This window comes from Monomorium pharaonis, chromosome 1, assembly GCF_013373865.1.
Source record: "Monomorium pharaonis isolate MP-MQ-018 chromosome 1, ASM1337386v2, whole genome shotgun sequence".
Classification (NCBI taxonomy): Eukaryota; Metazoa; Arthropoda; class Insecta; order Hymenoptera; family Formicidae; genus Monomorium; species Monomorium pharaonis.
Window position 1 is genome coordinate 36,517,728 of NC_050467.1, and position 26,833 is coordinate 36,544,560.

Consider the following 26,833-nt stretch of genomic DNA (forward strand, 5'->3'; position numbering starts at 1 on the left):
AAATACGTGAACGAACGTTAAAAGTATGTGAATGAATTTAAGAAGTATGTGAATGAACGTAAAAATATTAATTCTATATTAATTTAGCAGTCATCTTCAACAGGATCGCCCATCAGTACGCACGGTGATAAGTTGTGTCACGCCCGACTATTGATAAACACAGCGATCACGCCCAATCATTGCGGGGTATAGCGTCACGCCCGCGCAGCCATTGATACACGCTGCGACGAGCTTAACTTCCTTCTTCGCGCGGCCATTGATACGCGCCGTAATGAGCTTATCTTCTTCCTTTATGCTTTCTCTATCCGTACGCTGCATTCACACACACGCACACATACTCATATACAGCATACGCTGCACTCACTCGCCTATAAATAGGTCGTTCGATTCCACTATATAATCAGATTCCGAAAACATGAGATTTGTGCGACAGCCGTTGGCGATATGCGTTACGAATTACGATGACAAGTTACGACTAATGGGGGATGACGGAGAGAGGCGCAAGCATGGCGCGATGCTGCCTACTATCATACGCGCGATTATTTGTGGCCCATCGAACTGCGGTAAAACCAACATTATGATAAACTTGTTGGAATGTGCGCACGGTGTACGTTTCGAGAACGTGTACGTGTACTCGAAATCTTTGCAACAGCCAAAATATCGGTATTTGGAAAATTTGTTAAGATCGATGAATGAAATTAACTATTTTACGTTCTCCAATAACTGTGACGTCATTCCGCCGAATGAAGCGCGTCTAAACTCAATTTTCATCTTTGACGATATTGCGTGCGACAAGCAAGATGCCGTGAGAGAGTATTTTGCGATGGGTCGGCATTCGAACGTCGACTGCTTTTATCTTTGTCAGTCGTACGCGAGGATACCTAAACATCTTATACGCAACAACGCAAACCTGCTGATCCTGTTTAAACAGGATGGTACCAACCTGAAACATGTGTACAACGATCATGTTAACACCGATATGTCATACGATGATTTTTGTGCGTTATGTCGTGATTGTTGGCGGCGTTATTATGGATTTCTAGTAATAGACAAGGATAGTTCACTTACTAACGGGCGATATAGAAGAGGATTTAACGAGTTCGCGATGCTGCGGAGCGATTAGTCGTCATCGATACTTCGTTGGGGATGAAACGTGAGCGATCGACGCTGTCTGTCAACATGATTGGGAACAATGAAACGCGTGAGCGCGAGAAAATCGCGAAGGAAATTGAGAAAACGAGCGAATCGATTCGTAAGAAACATCGCGCTTTGAAGACCGGTAGGATCGAGGAGAATATCGCGGCAAAGAGACACTTCGAGCCGCTCATCGAGCCGCTGCAAAAGATCGTCGATAATTCCGGCGTCCGCGTGATAAAGGAAGAACCGCGTGTCGATGACATAGGCATCGAAACATCGTTCATCCAGAAGGATGTGATAAAAAATAAGAGAAAACGAAAAGACAGTTCAGTGGACCATGCATTAAATGAATCGAACAAATGGATGCGATATATGTCAAACGATGCAATGAATTTACCGTCGCCATCGGTGCAGCATACGTCAAACGATGCAATGAATATACCGTCACCGTCGGTGCAGCGTACGTCCAACGACGTGATAGATCCGTCAGCGATAACGTCCACACCGCGTACGGTAGCTGTACAATCAACGATTGAAGCTCCAAAACCGTTAAATAAGGCTCTCGAGACTGTTTTTGAATCCGCCGACGATTCGTTTGCGACAACCATTCGAAATCGATTACAAACGTCAGAAGGTCTAGAAACGTTATCTCAGCACTTGGGGCCGCTGGGTCAAAAGTACATCGGAGATTTTCTCAGCGGTCGTGGTGAAAAAGAGAAAATTATGAATACCGTGTACGGCGTTCGTTTAGACAAGGATGGTATGATGTTGGGTAATAAAACGTTCGACGTCAACAGTAGTGATCACATAATTATCGGTGATGTAAAATACGTTGGTACACACGGTCTTTACGAACTGATCTTTAAACTGATATCCCAACGATTCAGTCTACACGGAAAACGATAAACGAAAGTACAAAGATATATTGTTGGTTACAAACGCGCATAAACGTAATTACGTTACACACGGCCGATTATTAGCCAATAAGGGATACAAGTATAAATATATAATTGCACCGTTATTAAAATATGATTTTACGAGCGGAATGGGATTACCTCGCGCTATGACACCAAACGATGATGCAATCGGAAAGGAATTACCTCGCGCTATGACACTAAACGACAACATGATCGATTACGTGCATTGGGACGATCCTAACGAACTGGTGGATCGTCTACGGTTGCTAGAAGCCTCGCATCGGGCTGGTCATAACGCTCATGGCAACGAGATGCTGTCCATCATCGAAGAACTTCGCGAGGCAGGCCTTATTATAAATTAACTTGCGTATCGTCAAAACAAATCAGTTGATCGACGTCACCCCATACATCAAACATGAAATTACCGAAATCTAATGTTAGTTCCGAAAAACGACGACTCGTCGAGGAACTGCACGCTACAGCGAGAAAAAATTTTCCACGGAGACACGTCATAGTTCGAGGATACGATGATCTGTGGCAGGCCGATATCGTCGAGATGATTCCGTACTCACGTTTCAACAAAGGTTACCACTACATACTTACCGTCATCGATGTGTTGAGCAAGTACGCGTGGGCTATACCGCTCAAGAGCAAAAGTGGAAGCGAGACAGCTGACGCTATCGCTGAGATAATTCGAGAGAGCGGCAGACGTCCGAAAAATTTACAAACCGATATGGAGAAGGAGTTTTACAACGCCGACGTGCAGAAACTATTGCAAAAACATGACATTAACCATTATTCCACGTACTCGGTAATGAAGGCGTCGGTCGTCGAACGCTTTAATCGCACGCTGAAGAACGATATGTGGAAGCAGTTTACGCTCAACGGTAATTACAAGTGGATTGACCTGTTATCACGTCTCGTGTCGAATTACAACGTTCGGAAGCGCCGAACGATCGGTGTGCGACCCGTCGACGTAACTCCTGCGATGGCTGAAAGACTCTTGGATACGATATACAGCACTATAAAGATTGCTGGTCCAGCGAAATTCAAAGTAGGCGACTCTGTACGCGTGAGCAAGTACAAGACAATTTTCGAGAAAGGTTACACACCAAATTGGACAACCGAGGTGTTCAAGATCGTTAAAGTGCAGCGTACCAACCCCGTAACTTATTTACTCGAAGATTATCGCGGAACATCTATCGCTGGAGCGTTCTACGAGCATGAGTTGCATCGCGCGACTCACCCGGACGTATTTCTGGTAGAGAAAGTATTGCGCAGGAAAGGAAACGAGGTTTATGTCAAGTGGTTGGGATTCGATGGATCACACAATTCGTGAATACACAAAGACAATGTTATTTAATCAGTATAAAAAATTGTTTTTTATTATAAACATAAAAAGTGTAGTGCATACATTATATAAAAAATATATAATTTTTGTGACATATATGAAGCATCTTTATTATCCTTCCATCGTCCATTTCTAACGTTACACATAAATTATCAAATAATTTTTAAAAATACATATAACATAAAATACACAATACGTGTAACACGTAAAATATATGAAGTATTAAATATAAAATTATAAAATAAATGTAAAACGTAAAATACATAAAATATAAACTATAAAATATGTGAAAAGTGAACATTAAAATATAAATGTAAAATATAAAATACATAAAACGCAAATATAAAAATGGCTGTACAATACAAAAATATTATAAAGGTATTTGATAATGCCCCCACGGCAACGTCTTTACCGAATCAGGTACGAGATACCGCTTGTCGTCGTATGGACTTAGAGCGATTTTCGTTTCACGTACTGTGTATACCTCATGCAATTTAGATCGTATACACATCTGATGACGCGTCATCTCTATCTCATCTCGCAGACACCGCATGTAGTCGTCGAATGTTATCGTTCTTGCGACAACGTTACACTTTACACCCTTTGCCTTTTTAGCGTCATTCTTTCCATCCACTTTTAACGCGTACATTTTTGCGTTGTTTTCGTCCTTCATTAGCTCGGGAACTTTCTTGTTCGCAAGAGGCATACCGTACGCGTTACCAGTCGGATAATCGCTCGTGTCGAACCTTGCGATATCACGTTTTATATTTTCATATACGTCGTCGCACTCGATGTGATACACGAGACTATCAGTATCTGTGTACATCACTCTAGATTTGTCATGGTACAAAGATAGCATGTACTCGTGGTGAAATTCATACAAGCAAATTTTCGATATGTCTAGTATACACATACCTACATAAATCGGCTTGTTGAATTTCACTTCAAGTTTTCGGAGTTCGACTGCAATTAAATTTTCTGCAAAAATACTGCGACTATGGAAATTTGGTTTAGCGATCATTGCCTCCGCACCGTATCGTCCTGTCCATTTTGTCAAAAGTTTTTTACATCTACGTGATTGCGCACATTTTCCATAGTTTTTCCGAATACGGCGTTATTCATCAATTTATATAAATTTTTCTCAAAATCGTTTTTCGCGAGGGTACGAAATTGTGTGTTTAACTCGATATAATCGCGAAGCCAGGTAAATTGAACGAATTGTAATACACGATGTATCCGTGTTATACGGAGACCATGACGAGTGCATTGCTGCAAGTTGCGATAATGTATGACGTACCGCTTCTTATCATGCAAGGTCGCTAAAAGTTTACGTTCTCGCTTGCCAGGCGGCTTATCGCGCGTTGGGCAGAACGGTAGGTCAGTGTGTCGATCATGCAGATATTGTGGATACTCCAGATCGACTTCAAGAATGTACCCTGTGGGCGAATCAACAGCGATCGCGTTTACGTCAAAATTTGAGACGTCTTGGACCCATCGAAATTCTCCATAGGGCAGCGGTTGACACATTGCCCATCCGTACAAATTATTCACATCGAAATACATAAGGTACGACGATGGTTTCGATGAGTCGTACGTCTGCATGTACTTGTTGTTAGCCTGCGCGTATCTGCCGGAACATTGACTCAGACCTCCGCGTATACCGCGCTCGATAAACATTACCATATCGATGTCGGTGAGCAAATCGAAATTGACGCGTGTATATTTAAGCATAGCGTCCCACGTGAATCCCGGTAATGTATAGTAATGTGCGGGGTCAAGACCATAACTTTCGACACATTTGTCACGAAAATTTTCAAAAACGTCGGCTAACAACAATACATCTGTTTTCAAATACAGATCGCTGTATTCGCCCAGCGTTCGAATAGAGAACCGATCCCATACGTTCTTGGCGTGCGCGTAATCGCTCTCGGACACGGTATCGCCCGTCAACGAACTAAAGAATAATTCGCGCGATGGCAAACGCGTTTCCTTCAATTTTGTGACACAGTCAACATACTCGTATGGGAATATGCCTTTACGAGTCAATAAATCGAATTCTTCGTTAGATAAATTCAAAAATTCCTTACGTACAATTTTTAGTTTTTCTTTACCAAGAAATGATGCCAATTTTTCAAGACTAGAATTGAGAAATTTATATGAATCTATGAATCGTAATTTTATGTGATTGTGTGGGTCTAATTCATCGGCGGTACCTATGACATGCTTCGTAAAAGAAATATATTTTTCTTTTGTAACGGGAAGCACATCGATATTCCCTTTGAATGTTGTGGCTATTTCTCTAATAATAAAGTGTGAATCGTATCCGGATAAATTATGAAAAATTACCGGTATGCACAACACATTCTGATAACACAAGTTACAAAGCGAATGCGCGGGACCGCGATAACGACCGTTGAGATGACAATGATCTCGCACTCGTGTATCATCCGGTGCGAACGGCTTATCACAAATATGACACTGCTTTGCGTTACGATATGCCTCCCATTGCTCTTTCGATAGAGTTTCCATGGGGACCTTAGCAGATAAAATTGATTTTACGCGATGCGCTAATTCTTCTAGCTGTTTAGCGAACCACGCGATACAATGCTTATCGCGATGAAACCAATACCTCGATAATGTGTCATCGTACGAACAGTGTACATAATATCCCAAGCTAAATACTTGATGATGATGCTGTTGGTATGATATTTCCATATCCTCCTTCTCCATCTTCTCCAATGTACACTCTAGATCGGCATAGACGACAAACGGCACACGCTCCTTATTGTTGATGTTGCGGAAGCTCAGCCATTTCTCGTCTTCAGTAGGTAGTTGGATGGCGCAGTCGTTCATTTTCTGACAATCTACGCTGTGGACATCCAACTTTTCCACAGAACTAAAGTAATGTAAACATCTGTAAAAAATAGCGTAAATTTTTATTTTTTATTATAAAAAATTAATACAACATTTATAAAATTATTACTCACCGGTCACAAATATATTTTTTGTGTTCCTTTTTACTGAGTTGTGAGATCACTAGACGAGACAGATCCTTGATGCATGCAAAGTGTCCCACGTTGTCTTCGCGTAGATCTTGCACGTATAGCAGATTAACATGCTTCTCCTTCTTGTCGTTGGAGAGTCTTAGCGGGAGAATTTTATAGGTTTCAGTTTGATCCTTTTGGATCTCGTAGACGTTGACCGAAATATTATTTAGTCTCTCGAATTTTTTAATGTCTTTTAACGCGATTGGAAACTCAATGTCATCGAAATTCAGAACGTTTGTATAATGAGGGTATGATGACTCCCTTTCTGAATTTCTTTCTGCGGGATATAGAGCGGCTATCACAGACCATGCGAAGCAAGCATTGTCCATCGATTTCACGTTAACAACCGCACGCTTTGTTATTATTTCCCGCGGTAATGTCATGTGACATCCCGCGCGCATAAAATTGTACTTATTCACATTTACAGTCAAATTCTGTATACGCGACAACGCCCGCCCACTATCACGTTTTTGGAATTCCTCGAGCGATGCTAACGTGGACTCGATAACGCACCGCTCGTACCACTCATCCAAGTCCGATGTTCTAAAGAGATCACTGTTTTTCATGGTAATACTTTTATTGGCGCGTTTGTCGCCCGTTACAAATACGCCATTGAATGCGGTGTTCACTTTCACAGAGTTGTGTCTTTCGATAGCGTCCCGCACTCGCTCGAGTACTATACCACCAGCGTCTTCTAAAAACTTTCGCGGTTCAATGTAGTTCCCATTGATAACCGCTCCTGTCAGAACGCGATTCTCAAACGCGGTGTCAATTTCTCGCCACACGAGTCTGTCCGCGTTGTCACTCGCGTAATTACCACCGACGTGCACGAAACGTCTTTGCAGTCACGTCTTTTCACCCGCGAGTCGCGCGATTCTCGCCACCAAAGATTGTCTTTGTCTAACGTTGAGTCGAGGGCGCTTGACGCGGTTATGTTTCTCTAGTCGTTCGATACACTCGTCGCACCGCTGCAACCACTCGAAACACTCGCCCAAGGTAGCGACCCTGTCAATTTGGTCCAACAGCTCGCGCTCAAAATGTTCCATTTTTAATACTATTTTTTATCAATAATTATTAATAAGTCTTTACACTGTGCAAACCGGACACAAGTTACTGGGAATCATTACAAACATGGGCTGTCTACAATTTGAGCAATATTTTCCATCCAGCCTACCGAACGCATTAGTAATATATTTACTAAAAGCATGCATTATTCCGAAATCAGTGTCCGCTATTCGCATAATGCATTCGGCACATACTGAATATGTACCACCCGTGGTGTAATAAAAGTATATACCGCAATGTTTCGATCTTGCGGTTATGGCACGCACTTCCGCAGGTGTCAAATGTTTCTCAACGACATCGATATAATCCTCGCTGTCCTCGCTGCAATCATCACTAATGTAGTTACTATCTTCCGATGCTACGCTCTCTTCATCCATTATATCCTCAAAATTAATGTCATTCACAACGTCTATTATCTGGGCATTGTCCATTTGTTGTATATTGTCCACAACATTAAAGTTTTCCGGATGATTATCCGCAATGTTTATCACATTATTTGCACCATCCACAATATCTATCACTTCGTTTTCATCGTCTGCAATGTCTATCATTTCGACATCATCATCGTCCGCAATGTCTATCACTTCGACATCATCGTCCGCAATGTCTATCACTTTGACATCATCGTCTGCAATGTCTATCACTTCGACATCATCGTCCGCAATGTCTACAAGTTCCACCATCACTTTATTCGAAGTCATTTTTTCACGTCACACTGATTCGCTCACATGAACTTCTCACATCTTGAACTTCAAGTCGACTGTGCGATCGTGCATTTTCTGACCATTTATATACTTCCTATAACCCTTTGTCTTCCTTTGTCTCAACCAGAACATAGGCATCGCCATTTTTGTTTATATATAATTTCAAAGAAAGCTCCTAATTCTGCGAACAGCTGGATATCGGTGCTAAACCGCGAATCGCATCCCTTGTAGCGATTGAGGTGTCGGTGCGACAAACGTCTTTTATTTCTCCATCCTATACCACTTCTCAAGTTTTCACATTATTTTATCTTCGATGGATTTCAAGAGTATCTTCTCCCATGACTACGCGTCTCATAAGTTAGCAGCCGATAAAAAAATTATAACATTGTTGTTTACAAATTTTAACCGTTTGGACAATAGATTTCGTCTATCGCTGATAGTAGAGAGAATTTCAAAATTTTTTTTCCAACGACTTCCCCCTACCCACATCTAATCTTTGTATATTTTATCTTTTTTCCCTTTGTCTCAACCGAAGTATTTTGTTATTTTGTTTTTTTAACTATACAATTTCACAGCGAGCCGCTATTTTTACAAGCAACTATCAGATATCGATACTTAACCGCAAATCGCATCCCTTCCACGAATCGCATCCCTTCCACGAATCGCATCCCTTATTTACAATTCAGTTAAAACGTCAGTCGGTGTGACAAACGTTTCTTATTTTGAATTATACACCACTTCTCAGATTTTTTTATATTATTTTGTCTTCGGTGGGTCTCAAAAGGTATCTTCTTCCACGACTACGTGCATTGTCCCCCCTCATTAGTCGACGCCGACACAGAAAATTACGGCGTTTCTATTTACAAAATTTTAACTGTTATGGCGACACATTTTGTCTATCACCGATAGCAAAGAGTAAGATTATTCCCACGACTTCCCCTCTCCACGTTTTCCCTTATTAATATCATGAGCTTGGTGTGAGTAAAAACGTGCAAAAATATATATGCGGTGAATGAGAGTAAGAGCGCGCGAGAGAACGCTAGACCGCATCCCTTATTTACAAGTTGTATCGATCGAAGCGTTGGCGCTGTCTTATCTAACGTCTAAATAATAACTTCCGACTGATGAAAGATTCCGCTACGTACGCAGCATCTCGCACAATAAGAAAGATGTACTTACTCATTATCAGTCAGTCAGTCTCGAGTCGTCCACCCGTCGAGATGGACATTTCCGCGTCGGGACGGGCGTTTCCGCGAATTCAGTTTTTTACGCTTGTGAAAATTACATGCAATCGGTCGCATGGTGGATGACTGCACTTCGCCTTCGGAGTCCGAATCATTCATGTCGTAACTGTTTTCCCCTAATCGATAAATTGTTATATTTGTAAAAAACTGGTAAATATCGAGGTCTTGCGTTAGATCTTGAAAAAATTTTTTCACAAATTCAGAGTCCATTAGCTCTTTTTGCTCCCAGTTCAACACACAAGTGACATATGGATTACGCAAGTGACATGGATTACGTGAAAAAAATATCTCCTAACACGACGAAAGTCGTAATGTAAGTCTAAAAACTATACGTTTCTAATATCTTGGGGGAGGGGGAATCTTTTGAAGTCGGCTCATCGTTAAAAAAATTAAAAAATCTAATGATGGCTTGATTCCAAAAGATCTTTTCATTCCCAGTACAACATGGTATACAGTGACATATGGAGTACGTGAAAAATCTTGGGGGGGGGGGGATTGGTTTAAAAACTCCTGAGCTCCGAGGGGAGTGTGGGGGTGCGGGGGTCTCTTGCTGTTAAAGGAGCAGGGGGCGTCACGTTGGTGGGGAGAAAATGACGCCTCCCCTCCCCTTTACCAGCAAGAAATCCCCCGCACCCCCGCACCCCCCTCGGAGCTCCCGAGTTAGAACCGGCTTAGCTTTCCTACTATCTAACCATTGTTACCAAAATAGCAGATTTTTATGTCTGCTATTAATTGGTTGAAGGGATCTGCCTCCAATTTTTTAACTCGTCGCCGCCATAAAAATTCACAGAGGTGATCTGCAAGATTGCTCTTTTGGACGCCACCTCAAGAAAGGAATCGCCTCATACCCCGCCAAGAAGACTCAATGTTTTGAGTGTGAGTTCCAGTATTGGGATCCACGAAATTCTCGGAATGATTCACAGTTCTATGTATAAAACCATGATTTTCAATGTTTATGTATCTTTTCCAACAATCGGTATGGATCTCTGTCCCTTCTGCAACGTGTTTCTTGATCAAGCCAATTAATGTGGCTTGGTCTCTTTTATTATCGGGACAAATCTCCAAACGATAATTGTGTGCATGGCCTCTATGAATCATTCCAAGGATCCAGGATCCTTCCACAATACGTCCTCTCTCATACTTCCGACGCCCAATTTTGCACTCGTCAATTTCAACCACTTGACCAACATCTCCAATTTTACCTTCTTCTTCTAAGTGTTGATCAAGAGCAATCAAGCAGACCTTTCTGCAAAAAGAGAATCTATCGGCGACAGTTTCGGATGAAATTGCTTGTCCCTCAACAATACTGCTCTCACGTATAGTTTGCTCAAAATTAAAATTAAGAGCAAAATTATACGTAATTAGCATGCATGCTGCTGCTGAAATATGGCATTTTTCAAACCAAGTGTTTTCAGCAACAGTATGTACATGCCGATCTTTTTTTTTTCACAAACAAATCGACCACAAGTCATATATGATTCTTGTAATATCATTCTCTTCTTATGTTTCCTACAAAATCGTTAAACTGGAATGAGTTCTAAATCCCTTAACCATTGGAGAGTCTTCTCCCGATCTTGTAGAATTAAATTTAAATTAAAAATATTATATTTTTGATCCATTAGGAAGAGAAAAAAAAAACAAGAAGAATAAGAAATGAAAGAAATAAAGATAATATATAAAACAAAAAAATCGGGAAAACAATTGCCTCTGCTCACTATAATATCGCCTCAAAAATACTTGAGAAGAATAACAAGAACGCACGGTCAACAGCTCTGCTTATATACCGCGAACGCTAAGATAGTTTTGTACCATAAACACTGAGGTGCAATGGTGTAATCAGTGCTCAAGTTTAGCTGCCCTTTCCAAGCCGATTCCCGAAGCGACGCCTCTTATCGTTGCAGCTTCCACCACCGCGCAAAGCCTTGACGGCCGAGCCGCCGATCTCGCGCGTGACGCTTTGTCTCAGTCACTGTATGCGGACCCCCCCTCCTCCCCACTAACAAGACCATTTTGGTGCTAGCGTCCAAAAACTTACATCACAGATAAAAAGGTATGGGTAGATCATGCTTCGCATGGAAAGTCAAAATCCCAATGGTACAGAAAACACATGAGCGAGGCTCACCCCGTTCCAGTATTAACAAATAAAATTAACTAATAAAACTCGAATTGTGTTAGATGAGTTATATGAGGTTTTGAACATTTAACGTCGTTTTTCTCAAAAACTATTGTCTTTACGGCAAAAATTAATAGAATATAAAATGTGTATTTCGATGAGATCTACAACTTTTATTTCAAGTATTTTTCAAAATTCTCATTATTTACGAAAATAAATGAAAAAAACCATGATTTTTATGGTTTTTTCATGGTTTCCGCCATGAAAATCAAATTTGCGCCAATTTTCATTATCATATTCGTAATCAGCGAGTCAAAATACATAAGAATACAAAGTTTCAAATAAATCGGGGGTCCGACCTATTCGGAAGTTTATCCCCCGCTTCACGTTGCGACTTAGCGCGTCGGCGTTCGCGTTCGCTGGACCGGCCTTATAAATGATTTCGTAATCATATTCCTCCAGCTTTAATCGCCATTGGGTCAATCTTGATCTGGGGTCATTCACGTTAAATAGCCATATGAGGGGTTTGTGGTCGGTTACTTAAATCTCGTTCCATAAACATATGGTCGAAAATGTTTTACAGCCCACACTATTGCAAGTAGTTCTTTCTCTGTGGTGCTGTAGTTTTGCTCGGCGCGGTTTAATTTTCTGCTCGCGTAGGCAATGGGACAGTCTATTCCTATCGGTCCCTGTGACAGTACGGCGCCTATTGCATAATCTGAGGCGTCGGTAGTCACGTTAAATTCTTTTGTAAAGTCTGGATACCGGAGTACGGGTGCCGTTGTTAATTTCTCTTTTAACGTATTGAAGGCTGTTTGCTGTTCGGCAGTCCACGCGAATGTTTCCGTCTTTTTTGTTAATTTCGTTAATGGTTTTGCAATCTTGGAGAAATTGCTGATAAATTTTCTGTAATATCCGGCCAGGCCTATAAACGATTGGATATCTTTGACCTTTTGTGGCTCCGGAAAATCTTTTATGGCTTGCAGTTTTGCCGGGTCGGGCGATATTTCATCGTCGGAAATTACATGTCCTAGGTAATTTATTCCTTGCGCAGGAACTCACATTTGTCCGGTTGCAGCTTTAAGTTCGCTTCTCATAAGCGTTGCAATACTTCCGTTAGACGTTTATTATGTTCGTTTAGACTCGATCCGTATATCACTATGTCATCGAGATATACTAAACATCTGAATTCTTGAATTCCCATGAGTACCCCCCCCGTATCCCCCGAATATCCCCCGAGTTCATCAGCCTCTGGAATGTGGCTGGCGCATTTTTTAATCCGAAGGGCATTCGACTATATTCGTAATGTCCGTATGGTGTCGAGAACGCTGTCTTTTGTTTATCTTGCTCAGCCATTGGTATCTGATAATACCCTGACGCTAAATTTAGCGTCGAAAAATATTTGGCGTTTCCCAATTGGTAGAGGAAAAGAATCGCCAATTGTCAGATCGTTAAGCTTTTGAAAATCGATCACGATTCGAAGCTTTGGTTTTCCAGACGAGTCAGCTTTTTTGGGTACCACTAGTAGTAGTGCATTCCATTGGCTCGTGCTGGCTCTGATAATGCCATCATGTAGCATTTGTTTTATCTGTGTATTTACCTCTTCCTTATGCTTCGCGGGGAGGCGATACGGCCGTACGTTGACCGGCGATGAGTTGGCTTGTGTACGTATCTCGTGTTTCACTGCTGCAGTGCATGTTAGTGGTTCTCCATTTAGGTGGAAGGTATCTTGGTATTCTTCATATATCCGTGTAAGGGCCTGTCGTTCTTCCGAATTGAGATGCCGGGTACGCAATGTTTGTCAGATCCGTTCCGCCTCGTTGATAACCGCGATATCTGGTGATCATTTTCGTCGTGATCTTCTATGATCACGTGCGGCGTGCGTATCTCTACCGGCTTATCAAGGTCGGAGAGAGGCTTTTGCGATAGTATTTTAGTCTCCAGAGGGCACCGTTTACTCGGCTGGAAGTGGCCCCAATTTGCTCCGACCAGTTTAGGGTGCTGGAGAGACGAACGCCAAGATTTGTCGCGCTGTCGACGAACTCTATGGAAGACCCGTTTAAAGATAGCTGTAGGCTCCCGCCTGCGCGCATAGTATGCACGAAACGGGCACTGCCCAGCAAGAGCGCCTTCGTCTTCCCAGCATTGAGCGCCAGTCCATTTCGTCGAGACCATCGCTCAATAGCGGCGATGTCCTCCCTGATTCGTCCCAGAGCCGTTTCTAGGTCGCGCGGTGGAAAGTGAAGGTAGAGCTGCAGGTCGTCTGCGTAGAGGATGTGGTGACAGTGAGAGATGGAGTACCGTAGGTCATCGATGAAGATGGCAAAGAGGAGGGGGCCAAGAACGGAGCCCTGAGGGATACCACTGGTGACAGGGATCCAAGACGAGAGACCATCCGGTCCACGCACGCATTGGTGTCTGTCGGAGAGGTACGATCCGAGCCGGGCGGCGCGTGAGAGGCGGAAAATGGACAGCTTTTGCAGGAGGAGGTCGTGCCGAACCGAATCGAAGGCTTTGGAGAAGTTGAAAAGTATAAGCAGGGTAACCGATTGGCGATCGATGGCAGACCTGATATCGTTCGTTAGTTTGATAAGCGCTGTTTGCGTGCTGTTACCGCTGTGAAAACCAGTCTGCATGGGGTCAAGAAGATTGTGAGAAAAGAGATAGGAAGAGAGCTGGTCGAATACAATTCGCTCAAGGATTTTGGACAGGTAACAAAGAAGAGAGATAGGGCGGAAATCGGCGTGGGACAAGGGGGACTTTATCTTAGGAAGAGGGATAATATGTAATTTTTTACAGGGGGAGGGGAAAGTGGAGGAGTTAAGAGAGAGATTAAAAAGGTCGAGGATACAGGGGAAAGTGATGGGAAGGCTGTTTAAGACAAGACGGCGATTTATGCCATCGGGACCGGCAGAGTTCGAGGAGCACCTGGAAAGAGCGGAGCGCAGGGTGACTGGTGTTATATGAGAGAAGAAAAAAACAGAGGAGTCGAAAGATGGAGGGAAAGGGGGATAGGAAAGAAAGGGTGTAAAGAAGGGGGAAAGCTAGGAGGAGAGGGAGGAGGAAAAGAGTGAGAGGAGGCAAAATAACTATTGAGGCTATCAAGAGAGAGACTCAAGGACGCTTGGGAAGATTTGGGCCTAGCGAGCCCCAGCGCTCGGAGCTCCGCCCAGAGCTGAGACGAGCCTACTGCGGCATTGAGACGTTGCATCAGATAGCGGTTTTTGGCAGAGGCGATGCAGAGACTGACCTCGTTGCGCAAGGCAAGGAAAGCAGCGCGGTGTGCCGCGGAAGGATGCCTGGAATGTAGTCGTCTAGTGGCATCTCTCCTGCGTATCAGAGAACGAATCGTCGAGTCTAACCAGGGAGCAGGTGGCCTTCGTGCGAGGAAGAAGCGCTGGGGGGCAAGGAGGTCGCGCGCGGCAGTGAAGTGCCCGGTGAGACACTTGACCCTCACATCCACAGAAGGGGCGCGGTAAGCGAGAGACCAATCGAGTAAATCTAGCAAGTCGCAGAAGGCATCGGCGTTGAAACGGGAGTAGTCGCACACGAAGACAACGCGTGGGGACATCCGATAAACGTGGAGATCGAGCGTGACCTCGATGAGGTCGTGAGCGGAAAGAAACGGAAGCGGTTTTTGGGAGTGGGATATAAGGAGAGCACGGTCGCTGATGAGGCAATGGTCAATCAGAGTATGTGAGGATGCGGTATGATGCGTAGGAGAGAAAGGAACGATATATAGGTGCGAGGAGGTGCAGAAATCGAGGAAGATGTCGGATTCGAAAGAACGGCGATTTAGGTCGACGTTTAAGTCACCCATGATGACTGCGATGGGAAGAAAGGGATGTAGCCTCTCGAAATCGGTCCAAAAGATGTCGAGGTGACCCACCTTGGGAGGGCGATAAACGAGAGCCAGTAGGAGAGACCTCCCGTTCGCTAAGGATAGGTCCAGGAAAAGGTATTCGGGCTGAGCGTAGTACGGATTTAGAGACGCGGCGAGGAATTTTGTTTTTAGTTCTGCGTGCACGTAGCAGCCAATCCCTCCATCCCCTCTTCCCACTCGTGTCTAATTAAACTGTAGCCATGGAGACAAACAAAAGAATCAGGGGTATGAGACTTAAGCCATGTCTCAGACATGGCCACAATGTCGTATGAGTTTCGGGAGAAGAAATCATCAAACTCGGCAAAGTGGGGGAGGAGGGACTGGCAGTTCACGTGACAGAGGCGGAGAGAACCACCACGATCTACCGGGGGTCACTTCTTTGGCCGGGATGGCTGCTTGGGGACCGCCCCAGGATCGGCAGCACGCCCGCCCGACGAGGCCGCAGGGCGCACCGCAATCGCGTCAAGAGATGTAGAGCCAAGGCACTGGGAAGCAGAAAGCCCTCCCGCACTCGTGGATCGACAAGGGACTGGGGAGCACGGAGCCCCAGCGGCAGGAGCAGCAGACCCCGTCGAACGCAGCCGGAGGGGGTCGGCGATGAGCTCGGCGAGGTGGCAGCCATGGCGCAACCGAACGGGAGATGCGGAGAGATCGCATTTAACATATATGTAGCCGTTGCGGACCCAAACGCGGTGAAGCCGACCCTCCGCGGCCGCACGTCTCGCCTCGCCGAGAGTACGCCTGGTCGTAGCAGGCAGCCTCTCATTTACGTCTATCCTGGAGCCAGCAAGCGACGTCCGAACCCTCGAGAGCTCCCCGGGTCCTCTTCCCAGCCAGCCAGCGGTTTCGGACCACAGGCGAGGAGAGCCAGACTATCGGAGGGCGAGGGCGATCCCCGCGCGCCGGATTGCGTCTGCACGATATTATGTCATCCGGGGAGACAGCGACCCCCAAGGCCGCGGCGATACTGGCAGCCACGACGCGAGGGTCCTCCGCCGGGCGCTCCAGGACGCCGAAAAGAATGAGCTCGGCGCTGATTCCGGCGCGCTCAAGGGCCTCCAGCCGCTCCTCAAGGTCAGCACCGCCGGAGCCCCCGGAGACGCGCGCACTCCACGAGTCTCGTCCGGTCTCGATCGTGAGCGTGGTCGCAGAGAGGTCGTGGGTCCTGAGGTCGAGAGCATCCGTCCAAGCAGAAAGGTCGGTCAGAGAAGAGGCGAAACCCTGAATGCTCCGCTCCAGTGAGGACAGCTGCGCTCCAATGGAGGAAAAGCCCGCAAGCGTTGATTTGATGTTGGAAATCTTGGATTCAACGCTTATGAGTTTGGAAAGAAGTGTCGAGTGGAGGTCTCCCGATGCAGCAGAGGCCGCCGGAGAGACGTCGCGAGCGCCCGTCGCGGCCGCCGCCGCGCCGCCGTGCGGCGCAGGCTCAATGAGCTTGTTTGATTTGCAGATCGGACACCAAAACTCCACACGAGCCGCGACGTCAGCGTCGCCTGAAACATCACGGACAAGACAGTATTCGAGATGAAAAAGGTGTTGCGGAAAACGTTCACATCGCCAGGCACCGGTGGCCGCGATAAATCGTTTGCATATGCCACAAGCGAATGTCATTGCTCACCGTGACGGTGTATTGCGAGTCGGCCAACTTACGATGATAGTAAATAGAGAAACGGCCGCGTCGAGCTCCAAAGTTGTCGGTAGGCCGGTGTACGCACGTCAAGCACAAGCAGCACAGGCAGCACAAGCGGAGGGGACAGATCAACGACCGGCAGGCAGATATAGAAAATTCTGTCCACGGTCCGTGAATCCGAGCCACAGGAAAAAATGGAGAAATCTCGATGGAAACAGAAAGAGTACTCACGATGCGTGTTGCTGAGTCAAGCAAAAAGGCCCTTGACCAGATATCTGCAAGAAAAAAGGGGCAAAAAACAGCAGAAACAAGCGCGAAAAGCGGAGCACCAAATTAACACGTCCAAAGTGATACTCACGTGAACAGAGAAGAGAGGTCGAAAGGAAATTCTATTATGTCTTGTGTAGGAGACCCAGCGCGATGAATAGGACGGTTTGAAAGGATATTAGGTAAATCAGAGTTTCTTACAATTATTGGGAACTCGGGTAGCGCAAGAAATAAGGGTAGAATTTCGTTTAATTCTTGTACCGGTTTGACGCGAATGGTTGGACGTGTAATGCTCCGTATTGCATTGCGGCGATTATATCTGCTACGTGAATTCAAATGTGAATGTCCTCTATTAGACAGGACCATCTATCGATATTTAATCGTTTAATAATAACAGATCGGTTTGTGAAATATGATTGAGTTTTATGAAAGTCAGACAAAAATCCCTTACTTTATTGATAATGAACTTACGATGAATATTTCCTGTGAATAATTGAGTTGAGCCGCTTGTTCAGCAGAACTCCCGACACGTAGGGTGGTTAATGCCTGTTAGTATACGTCTTACCTGATTTGTGAAGCGACATAGGCAATAAAGAAAAAGAAAAAATCCTTGTATAGATTGTAGGAATGATATCGGGATTGTATGGAAAATGAGCGATCATAAATTAAATAATTAATCTGAAATAATTTAGCTTGATTTGTTTTAGCGGTACGAATTTAAATTTGGCAACTAGTGGTATTGTCTAAATGTAGAACGACCGTTATGCGGTCACTGTTCGCTCCTTTCACATGGGGGATCATCTCCGTCAGGCTAATCCTGTACATCCGTCAATATCATAGACAAATGTATGGGCTGCACGCGAACTTAACTGCCTTAGTTAGGTGTTGACATCTAGACTATTGCCAAATTAATAGAAAACAATATTAACGCGAACGCGAGATCGCTCAGAGAATTTACCAGGCTGAGGGAATATGGATCTCAATATATGTTTTAATGTTGTTGCCTAATAATTATAAATATTCATTCAAGATTATTCATTCAATGTTTGCGTTTAAAGAGTAAGATCGCTGTCAATTAGGTTGCGTGAACGTATTTTATGACTCCATTCTTGCTCTTCGGCGGAGTTTTCCACGTCACGTCGGGAGTAAAAAAAAAAAATAAAAAACAGAGTCAGGAATAACCAGATTGACAGGATATATACAGGGTGTCCCAACGCACGTGGATCATTACTCGTAAAAAGGTAAAAGGGATCGAGATGAACATAAAAGTCCAATATTGTCTTGGGTTAGGTCTGCAAATAATCGAGATATTAACGTATGGAATTCTCAAATAATCGAATTAATTTCTATCGTAATTGTGAACAGTAAATAATAAAAACTTATCAAACATTCATAATAGATTTTTTTTCGTGTTATGGCTCAAGCGGATCGAGCTCTTCTCGGCGCGCTCTCATTCGCATAATTTGAAAAATTAATACCTTGATTATTGGTGGACCTAATCCGAGACTTAACCCAAGACCTAACCCAAGACAATATTGGACTTTTATGTTCATATCGATCCCTTTTACCTTTTTACGAGTAATGGTCCACGTGCGTTGGGACATGTATATTGTAATATAATCAAACTTAGCAAACCGATGGATTAAAGCTGGTATTGCGTAGTAGATATTAATATCCACTGTTCAGCTTTTAAAGGAGCTATAAATTTGTAATATTTGTTGATGAAGCAACTCTTTTGTCACGTTCTGATTTTAACGTCCGTTTTGGGTCAATACATTTAAGTAATTGACCCGGGGATGGACAAGTTTGTGAGAAAAATTAATCTTTACCGAAAATATAACGAATTTTATAAATTTGATAACGAAGATCTGTTTTCTTAATATTTTTAAAATAAGGAAAGTTAATTTCAAAATCAACTCTTTTGGGTTTATATTTATTTGGTTCAGAAGATTGACTCAAGAGTTTATCTAATTCAGTTATTAATTTCAGAGGATCGCGATTTGAGATTATTGCTTGATTAATTGATATCTCAATCTTTCAATTCTCAAACATTTACCATTCTTTTTGGGCATTTAATATTTTAGAGTTAGATTAAAATTCTCTGTTGCCACACCTGAGAAAGAGTCAGGATTCAGGCGATCTGTTGCCACGCTAACGTCAGGACCCGAAAAATCAATCTCAATGCTCTCGGCAGCAACAGAGTTTTGATTTGATCTGTTGCCACTCAAAGGCAGCGACAGAGTTAGAAGGAAAACTAAAATGATCTTGAAAGAGAAATCAAGTTAATTACCTTTATTCCGAAAATCTGATTTCGAAACAACAAACCGAACTGAGCCTAAATGCTTAGAGTAAGTCCGCTAAGGACTTCGATTAAAGATCGCTCGAGTTTAAAGGTCACGACAACCCCAGACTAACTGATTAACTGTCGGACTAACCTAAGTTACCGTAAGCAAAGTATCGCAATAGACTTTAGACTATGGACTGAGGACTAAAGACTGACAAGCGTTATTATTCCCTCATATTTATATCTAATTTCTTATACATTTTTGCCCCTACTCAATCTTATTTTTCTAGTGGAGGAGGAAGGTTGTGTCTCGGCGTGTAACCCTATGCTCTATCGATTTCGATTCCGGTATCGACCTGCGCCTAGTATCACCAGTAACTGAATAACAAATCAATACTCATGCATTCCAATATTAAGATTTAATTTAAAATAATAATTATTATTACAATTTAAATTTAGGTGTTCCTGCGTACGTTACACTTTAGTCAAATATTTGAAAGGTAGAAGGATGCGATCATAAATTTACATATTTAGTTAATTTATTCAAATAACCTGAGTATAAAAGAACGATTCATCAGATCACGAGTGATATTCCCTTGTGATCTGACTATTGTAATATCCGAGATCGCATATAGGATTAAGGAGTATGGGAGCACTTCACTTGATTTCTTATGTCTAAATTAATAAGAACATGCAATAATTACAATAGGCAATAATAAAACACTAGTGTATAAATCAATGATTAAGTCAAATAATATAATTGTGCAATTAAATTGATTGAGTCTTGAATGCGTTTATGAAATCAAGTATATAACTGTTGAACTTAGAATAATTATTGAATTGTTGCGTATAAATTATTGTAATCAATAAATTGAATATTATTTTATATTAAGAGGCGTAAAACGTAACGTAGAATATCGTAATAATGATTAGATTGTAAACGTACAAGTTGGATATTAAATAAAGTTAAAATGGATGGAAGAATATTAAGTCATAAATTAAATTGCATTAAATGAAATTAAATTGAATTGAATAGTAGTATAAGTCGTATTTAATTAAATTGAGTTGTCTGATTTGTTGTATTAGATTGAATCGTGAATTAAATCGGATCGTGAATTAAATCGCATTAACATGAATAAAATCAAATCGAGTAGTAGGTTGTACACAGTATTAAAATGAATTAAATTAAATTAAATTAGAATATCAATGCACATTAACATAAATCAAATTAAATCGGATTGTAGAATATATCACATTAAAATAAAATAAATCAGAATATCAGAATATCAATGTACCAATATATCAATGTAACAGAATGTCAATGTGTCAATCAAGCTGCATTAAATTGAATTAAATTAAGTTGTCTTGAATTAAAATAAAATCAAAGTGTGAATTAAATTGTTTTAAATTAAAATTAAATTGTTGAAATTGTGAATTAAATTGAATTAAATTAAATTAAATTGTGAATTATAGGCATGCAAAATCGCGAATAGCAAACATGTATCTCATACTATCACATCCTTTCAATATTATAAATTTGAGCGCTGAACAATAACAATTCGTACCAAAGATCGTTCTGTTACGCGAGTGCGACAACTATGTCGAACACGTGTGAGACAAGCTCCCGGAACATATAAAGATTGTTTTCGAAGTTCAACAATATCGTCGCTGCAACGAGCATTATAATCAGCCGTGGCAGCAAACGCACATCGACGGACCCGCGCCGTTGATCAAGAATTGTACCGAATGCCAGCTGTCACAAAGGTGAAAAGCGGCTGCGGTCATCTTTTGAATCGCGCGATAAACGCATTTCCATTCGAGCTACATATCCCCGGTTATCAATTTTGTGGACCGGAAACGCACTTGGAAAAACGATTAGCTAGAGGCGATAGGGGAATAAATTTGCTGAACGCGTCGTGCCGCGAACACAACATTGCGTATTCTCGGAGCAACAAACTCGTTGACAGACACGTGGCGGACGAGATACTCACCGCGAAAGCACGAAAACGCGTAATCGCGAAAGACTCGGCTCTCGGAGAAAGAGCAGCCGCCGCTGTCGTCTGGGCAGCCATGAAAGCCAAGACAAAGATAGGTATGGGTATAAAGAAAAAAAGGTAGCGAAGAAAAACGTATACTTCCGATAGCGAGACAAGGCGGCATGTTATCAATTTTACCGATGTTGGGCGTGCTCGGATCATTGATCGGCGGAGCGGCTGGTGTAACAAAGGTGGTAAACAACCAAGCAAAGTTGCGCGACGTTAGCTCGAGGAGCTGCAACGTCACAATCGCGCGATGGAAGGGCGCGGAATGTATCTCGCCCCATACAGAGGCGGACAAGGGCTGTACCTCGCTTCGTACAAGTGCGGAAAAGGGGTGAAAGCGAAACGAAAAAATATGTCAAAAAGGCATTAAACACCCGCAGGTGTGACGACAAATGTGCAACAACATCAATTGGCAAGACGATTGCGTATTCCGTATTTCAGAGGTGTTTATGCGGAACGCGTTACCGACGAGCGGTGCGCGTCGAAATGAGAGCGGTATCGTAAATCTGGACGGGAGTATCCCGTTTGGACACGTAACGATTGGACACCGCTCGATTGGGCACGCACGGTTGGACACGCACGATTGGACACTGCACGATTAGACACTGCATGATTGGACACCGCATTATTGGATACCGCATTATTGGACACCGCACGATTGGACACCGCACGATTGGACACCGCATTATTGGACACTGCACGATTGGACACCGCACGATTGGACACCGCATTATTGGACACCGCATTGTTAGACACCGTACAATTGGACACACACACACATTCACGTGTGTGTATGCAGATTTCTAATACAGTTTACATGGGTTAGCAACTTGGACAGGGTGGGTGCGGGAGGGGGGCCGAAGGTCCCCCTTGCACCCCCCCCCGTGTGTGTGTGTGTGTGTGTGTGTGTGTGTGTGTGTGTGTGTGTGTGTGTGTGTGTGTGTGTGTGTGTGTGTGTGTGTGTGTGTGTGTGTGTGTGTGTGTGTGCGTGCGAGCATTTTCTGCACCACATGGGTTTGAAACTTTCCACGCAAAACGAGATGCTCCTAAAAATACGTATATAGACATTTAAAATTTAATTTTTTTTTCTGGCAAATCGAAGCTTTTTTCTGCCAGATGTTTCTAAGGTTAGATAATCTGTTATATAATATATAAATGTTATTCACTAGAAGACTGCGGTGTCCAATAATGCGGTGTCCAATAATGCGGTGTTCAATAATGCGGTGTCCAATCGTGCGGTGTCCAATCGAGCCGTGTCCAAACGTGCGTGTCCAATCGAGCGGTGTCCAATCGTTACGTGTCCAAAAGGAAGTCACCCAATCTGGACGATGCGGAGGGTCCCAAACTCACTGGGTAGCGTACGCAAAGAGGAAAACCACGTATTTCGACAGTTTCAGCAATCTGCAGCCACCCAGAGAACTCGTACGATACTTTGGGGACGATGTGACAAAGATAGAGTACAATCGAACGTCATATCAAACTTACGATCAAAGGAATTGTGGACAACTTTGTCTGTTATTTTTACACTCGATTTAAAGACTGACATTGCGCTGTTTAAACTCAGTATTCGTGCAAACATGTCGCTGACACTTACACCTGCAAGATTTTATCGTTGGTGGAGAATTTATCGTTAAAGAATTTGCCTCTCTCAATGATGGATTTGAACTCACCCATTACATGTTTACACTCACCTATCCATGGGAATACCTTACCAAGACAAAAAAACGTCAGGTGGCATGGTTGAAAGTGAATCATCACGGAATATCATGGGAGGATGAATTGATTCCGCTCAGTATGGCTAGAGATTTAATTACAAAGGTAGTGATGGGTACAACTGCAACCGATAATGAAATTGTCGTGTACGTAAAGGGAAGTGAGAAACGAGAATGGCTGCAGGACTTACTCCTGGACGAGGCGACAGAGGAAGCTAATGTCGAAAATATTGCGAGATGCATTACGAAGACATAAAATCTCTAAACAAGTTGGACATTACGTACATCTTACATTGTCGAAATCATGTGAACAATTGCGCTTTACAGAATGTATTTAAACTGTTTAATTGGTGGTCTAGCAATAAAAAATAATTTTTTTTGTGTTGTGCATTTCTTTATATTTCCATTACCCGTTTATATTTTCTCTTCCTTATTTTATTAATTAAAATAGTTTTTAAGTTAGGATAATTGGTAGGAAAAAATAATTTTAAAACAATATTTTAAAACGTTTAAATATATACATATTTATTTATTATTCAAAGTATCATATACAATATTGTCTGATGCATAAGCCATCAGTTCACAATCTACGAGCGATGTTTTTACACATATTTCATTTAATAGCTTTACAGCATCGCACTTATTATTAATGTTATTTCGTTGCAAGCAGTTTACAAATCGATCATATTTTTCTTTCACTACAAACATATCCCGCGACAACTCAAAGTATACATTATTGATGACATCTTCAAGATTTAGTAAAAATTGCACGGTCAATGGTTTCATATACAAAGCTTTGTTATTCAATGTAAATTTTACGACACTCTCGTTATGTAATTTGACGAGTTCTATAAGAAGATTATCAATCCACAGCGATGTAGCGGTGCAGGCGACTGCAGGAGTCGCTCAATATTCATGCGTTTCTCGATTATTATTATCCATACGTCACGTGACAGCGATATCTGATTGTCTTTGTTGTCACCAAGAATCATCTCTACAAAAGGTTCAAGTCCCACACTGACTCCAAATATTTGTAGGCAGTGGCGGTTAAAGCAAATCGCTTTCCTAGGATGCGAGGAGTATAACGCGGTTGCGATAATGTTCTGTAAAAAGAATATATCAAGTTATAGAAAAATATAGAAAATATATAAGATTTAAATATATAAAAGATTTTAATTTAATTAAAAATACTTACGATTTATCGCATCCATCATTCTGTTGGATCGGAACATAATAGTTCATCTCGTACGTTTCTTTCTTCAGAAGCTTTACAATCGGACTTCCACCAATTAACTGTTGCGGTAACGTTGTTGAAGCTTTACCGTTCGTATTCCACTAATTGACAGTTGCAATAACGTTGTCGGGGACTCTTTTTATGTTATTATCCCCTCTACAAAATATCTCAATTTTTATCCCTCTCTACAAAATATCTAATTTTATCCCCTCCACAAATATCTAATTTTTAACGCGTTCACTGCCGATTCATTATCTAGAAATTTAAGCTGCCGACGATTCGGCGTTTCGTGCAATAAATATTCTTAGAAATTTGTAATTGTTTATATTAGGTTGCAACTCGCATATTATTTTACTTAGAAATGTTTATACTGATAAGCGACAGAATGACCCATACCCATAGATAAAAATTATTTATACCTAATTACTACTCTTAGCCGCAGAGTCTAATTGTTTATATCAGGTTGTAACTCGCATATAGTTTTACTTAGAAAGGTTTATACTGATCGATAAGCGATAATCGATAAGTAATTGTTTATATCAGATTACAACTAAGTTTATATAAAAGTTTATACTGATAAGCGGCGATCGACTGGTATTTGTTTATATCAGATTACAACTAGCATGTTGTTTACATAAAAGTTTGTACTGATAAGCGGCGGCACCCGCACAAGTGACGTCACCCCCCCCCCCACGTGACGTCATACCCCTCCCCGCAAATACCCCCCCCCCCCCGCGCCTCACCCCCCTGGGTCAGAACCACTCTATATATCCTACTTATCAGCAATTTCAATCTGTAAAAATAAAATATTGGGAACACTGAATATTAAATATATATATATATATATGTAACGACAAAAGAAAAATTAATATCAATAAAAAAAATCACGAACTTGATGTTAAAAGAATTATTACGATCGAGTCAAGGCTGTTAATTAATGAAAAGAATAATCAGAAACTAACTGCTACAGCTAATTAATTAATTAATGATTTAATTAAACTTTTAATAAAGTGACAGTTCGAATACATCACTCGAACTCTTGCCCCTTGTACGAAGTGACTGCTTGAATCACCTTTTGATTTGTTCAATTTGATTTATTAAATAACTCTTGTTAAAATTATCACAATTTTATTATCTGCTAAATAATAGCTTAATTTAATGGTAACATGTCATCTTGATTAAAATTTACGAAAAGAAAGAGTGCTTGACATTAACAATAACCATTAATTTTTATTTTGTCGAATTTATACGTTGTGCCTATATGAATTATCTCTTGTGAATGTATTTACAATTGAACGATTTATTGATGTGTCTATTATGTATTTGTGCCTATTCTTGCTTGATTTGACTTGAAATTTTAATAAGTACTGTAACTACCTATGCAACTTATTTTGGCAGTCGCTGCGCGCATGCGAGTGACAGCCAAGATCTTTGCTTAATCAAACCACTATGAATTATTGTGAATGAACCTATTTTAATTGTATTATTGTAATTTATGTGTATTCAGCAATCTTAAAACTTGATCTGAACTGCTGTATTAGTAATATTTAAAGAATTTAACAAATCATTTAGATTGCTAGGAACATTGTAAGAATCTAAGGCACAGTTTAGCTATAACCAGTTACGACAGTACAGTCGGAACCTTTGATGTTTATGTTACCTAGTTACGTGACCATCCGCCATGTTTTGGATTGTAAGAAAGCGCGTTATTCGAAGATATAAAACAAAAAAAGATAGTAAAAATATTTCTTATGATTCGTGTCGAATTGTTATTAAAGAGATAAGTGAATAAATAAAAAAAATTACAGAAAAAGTTAAAGTTAAATTCTGAAATGAGGTTAAACAATAATAAATAAATGGATTTTTTGGAAAACAAAAAAATTTTATTCTTGCGTTTCGTCCAGATATGTTTTTACACATGACACAGAAAAATCCACCTTTACTAACTTTACTCATTATTATAATTTATTTCAAAATAAATAATATTGAAAAAAACACTGAAGATGATCTTCATTAATAATCTTTTCAAAATAATACCTAATTAATATCGCTTAATATCATTGAAAAATTATTCACACAATATAACCTCTAACACGCAATTATCACATGTCTAGCTCATAGCTTCGTACCGCGTGGCTCGCCATGTCCGCCATATTTTAGATAGTACAGTTGACGCATGCGTCGTAAAATATTATACGAAGAA

At 41.7% G+C, this 26,833-nt stretch overlaps 1 protein-coding gene across 1 annotated transcript; it reads right to left on the reverse strand.

Annotated features, from left to right (window-relative positions):
• Positions 1-6,373: 6,373 nt before the first annotated feature.
• On the reverse strand, positions 6,374-7,270 carry LOC118645004. The gene has a single exon (XM_036285182.1). It carries the CDS (start codon positions 7,016-7,018, stop codon positions 6,389-6,391), a length of 630 nt encoding a protein of 209 aa, XP_036141075.1. The 5' UTR covers positions 7,019-7,270; the 3' UTR covers positions 6,374-6,388.
• Positions 7,271-26,833: the final 19,563 nt, after the last annotated feature.

Excerpts from the sequence above, each read along its gene's own strand:
- LOC118645004 (XM_036285182.1), bottom strand. The coding sequence starts at position 7,018 with ATGAAAAACAGTGATCTCTTTAGAACATCGGACTTGGATGAGTGGTAC.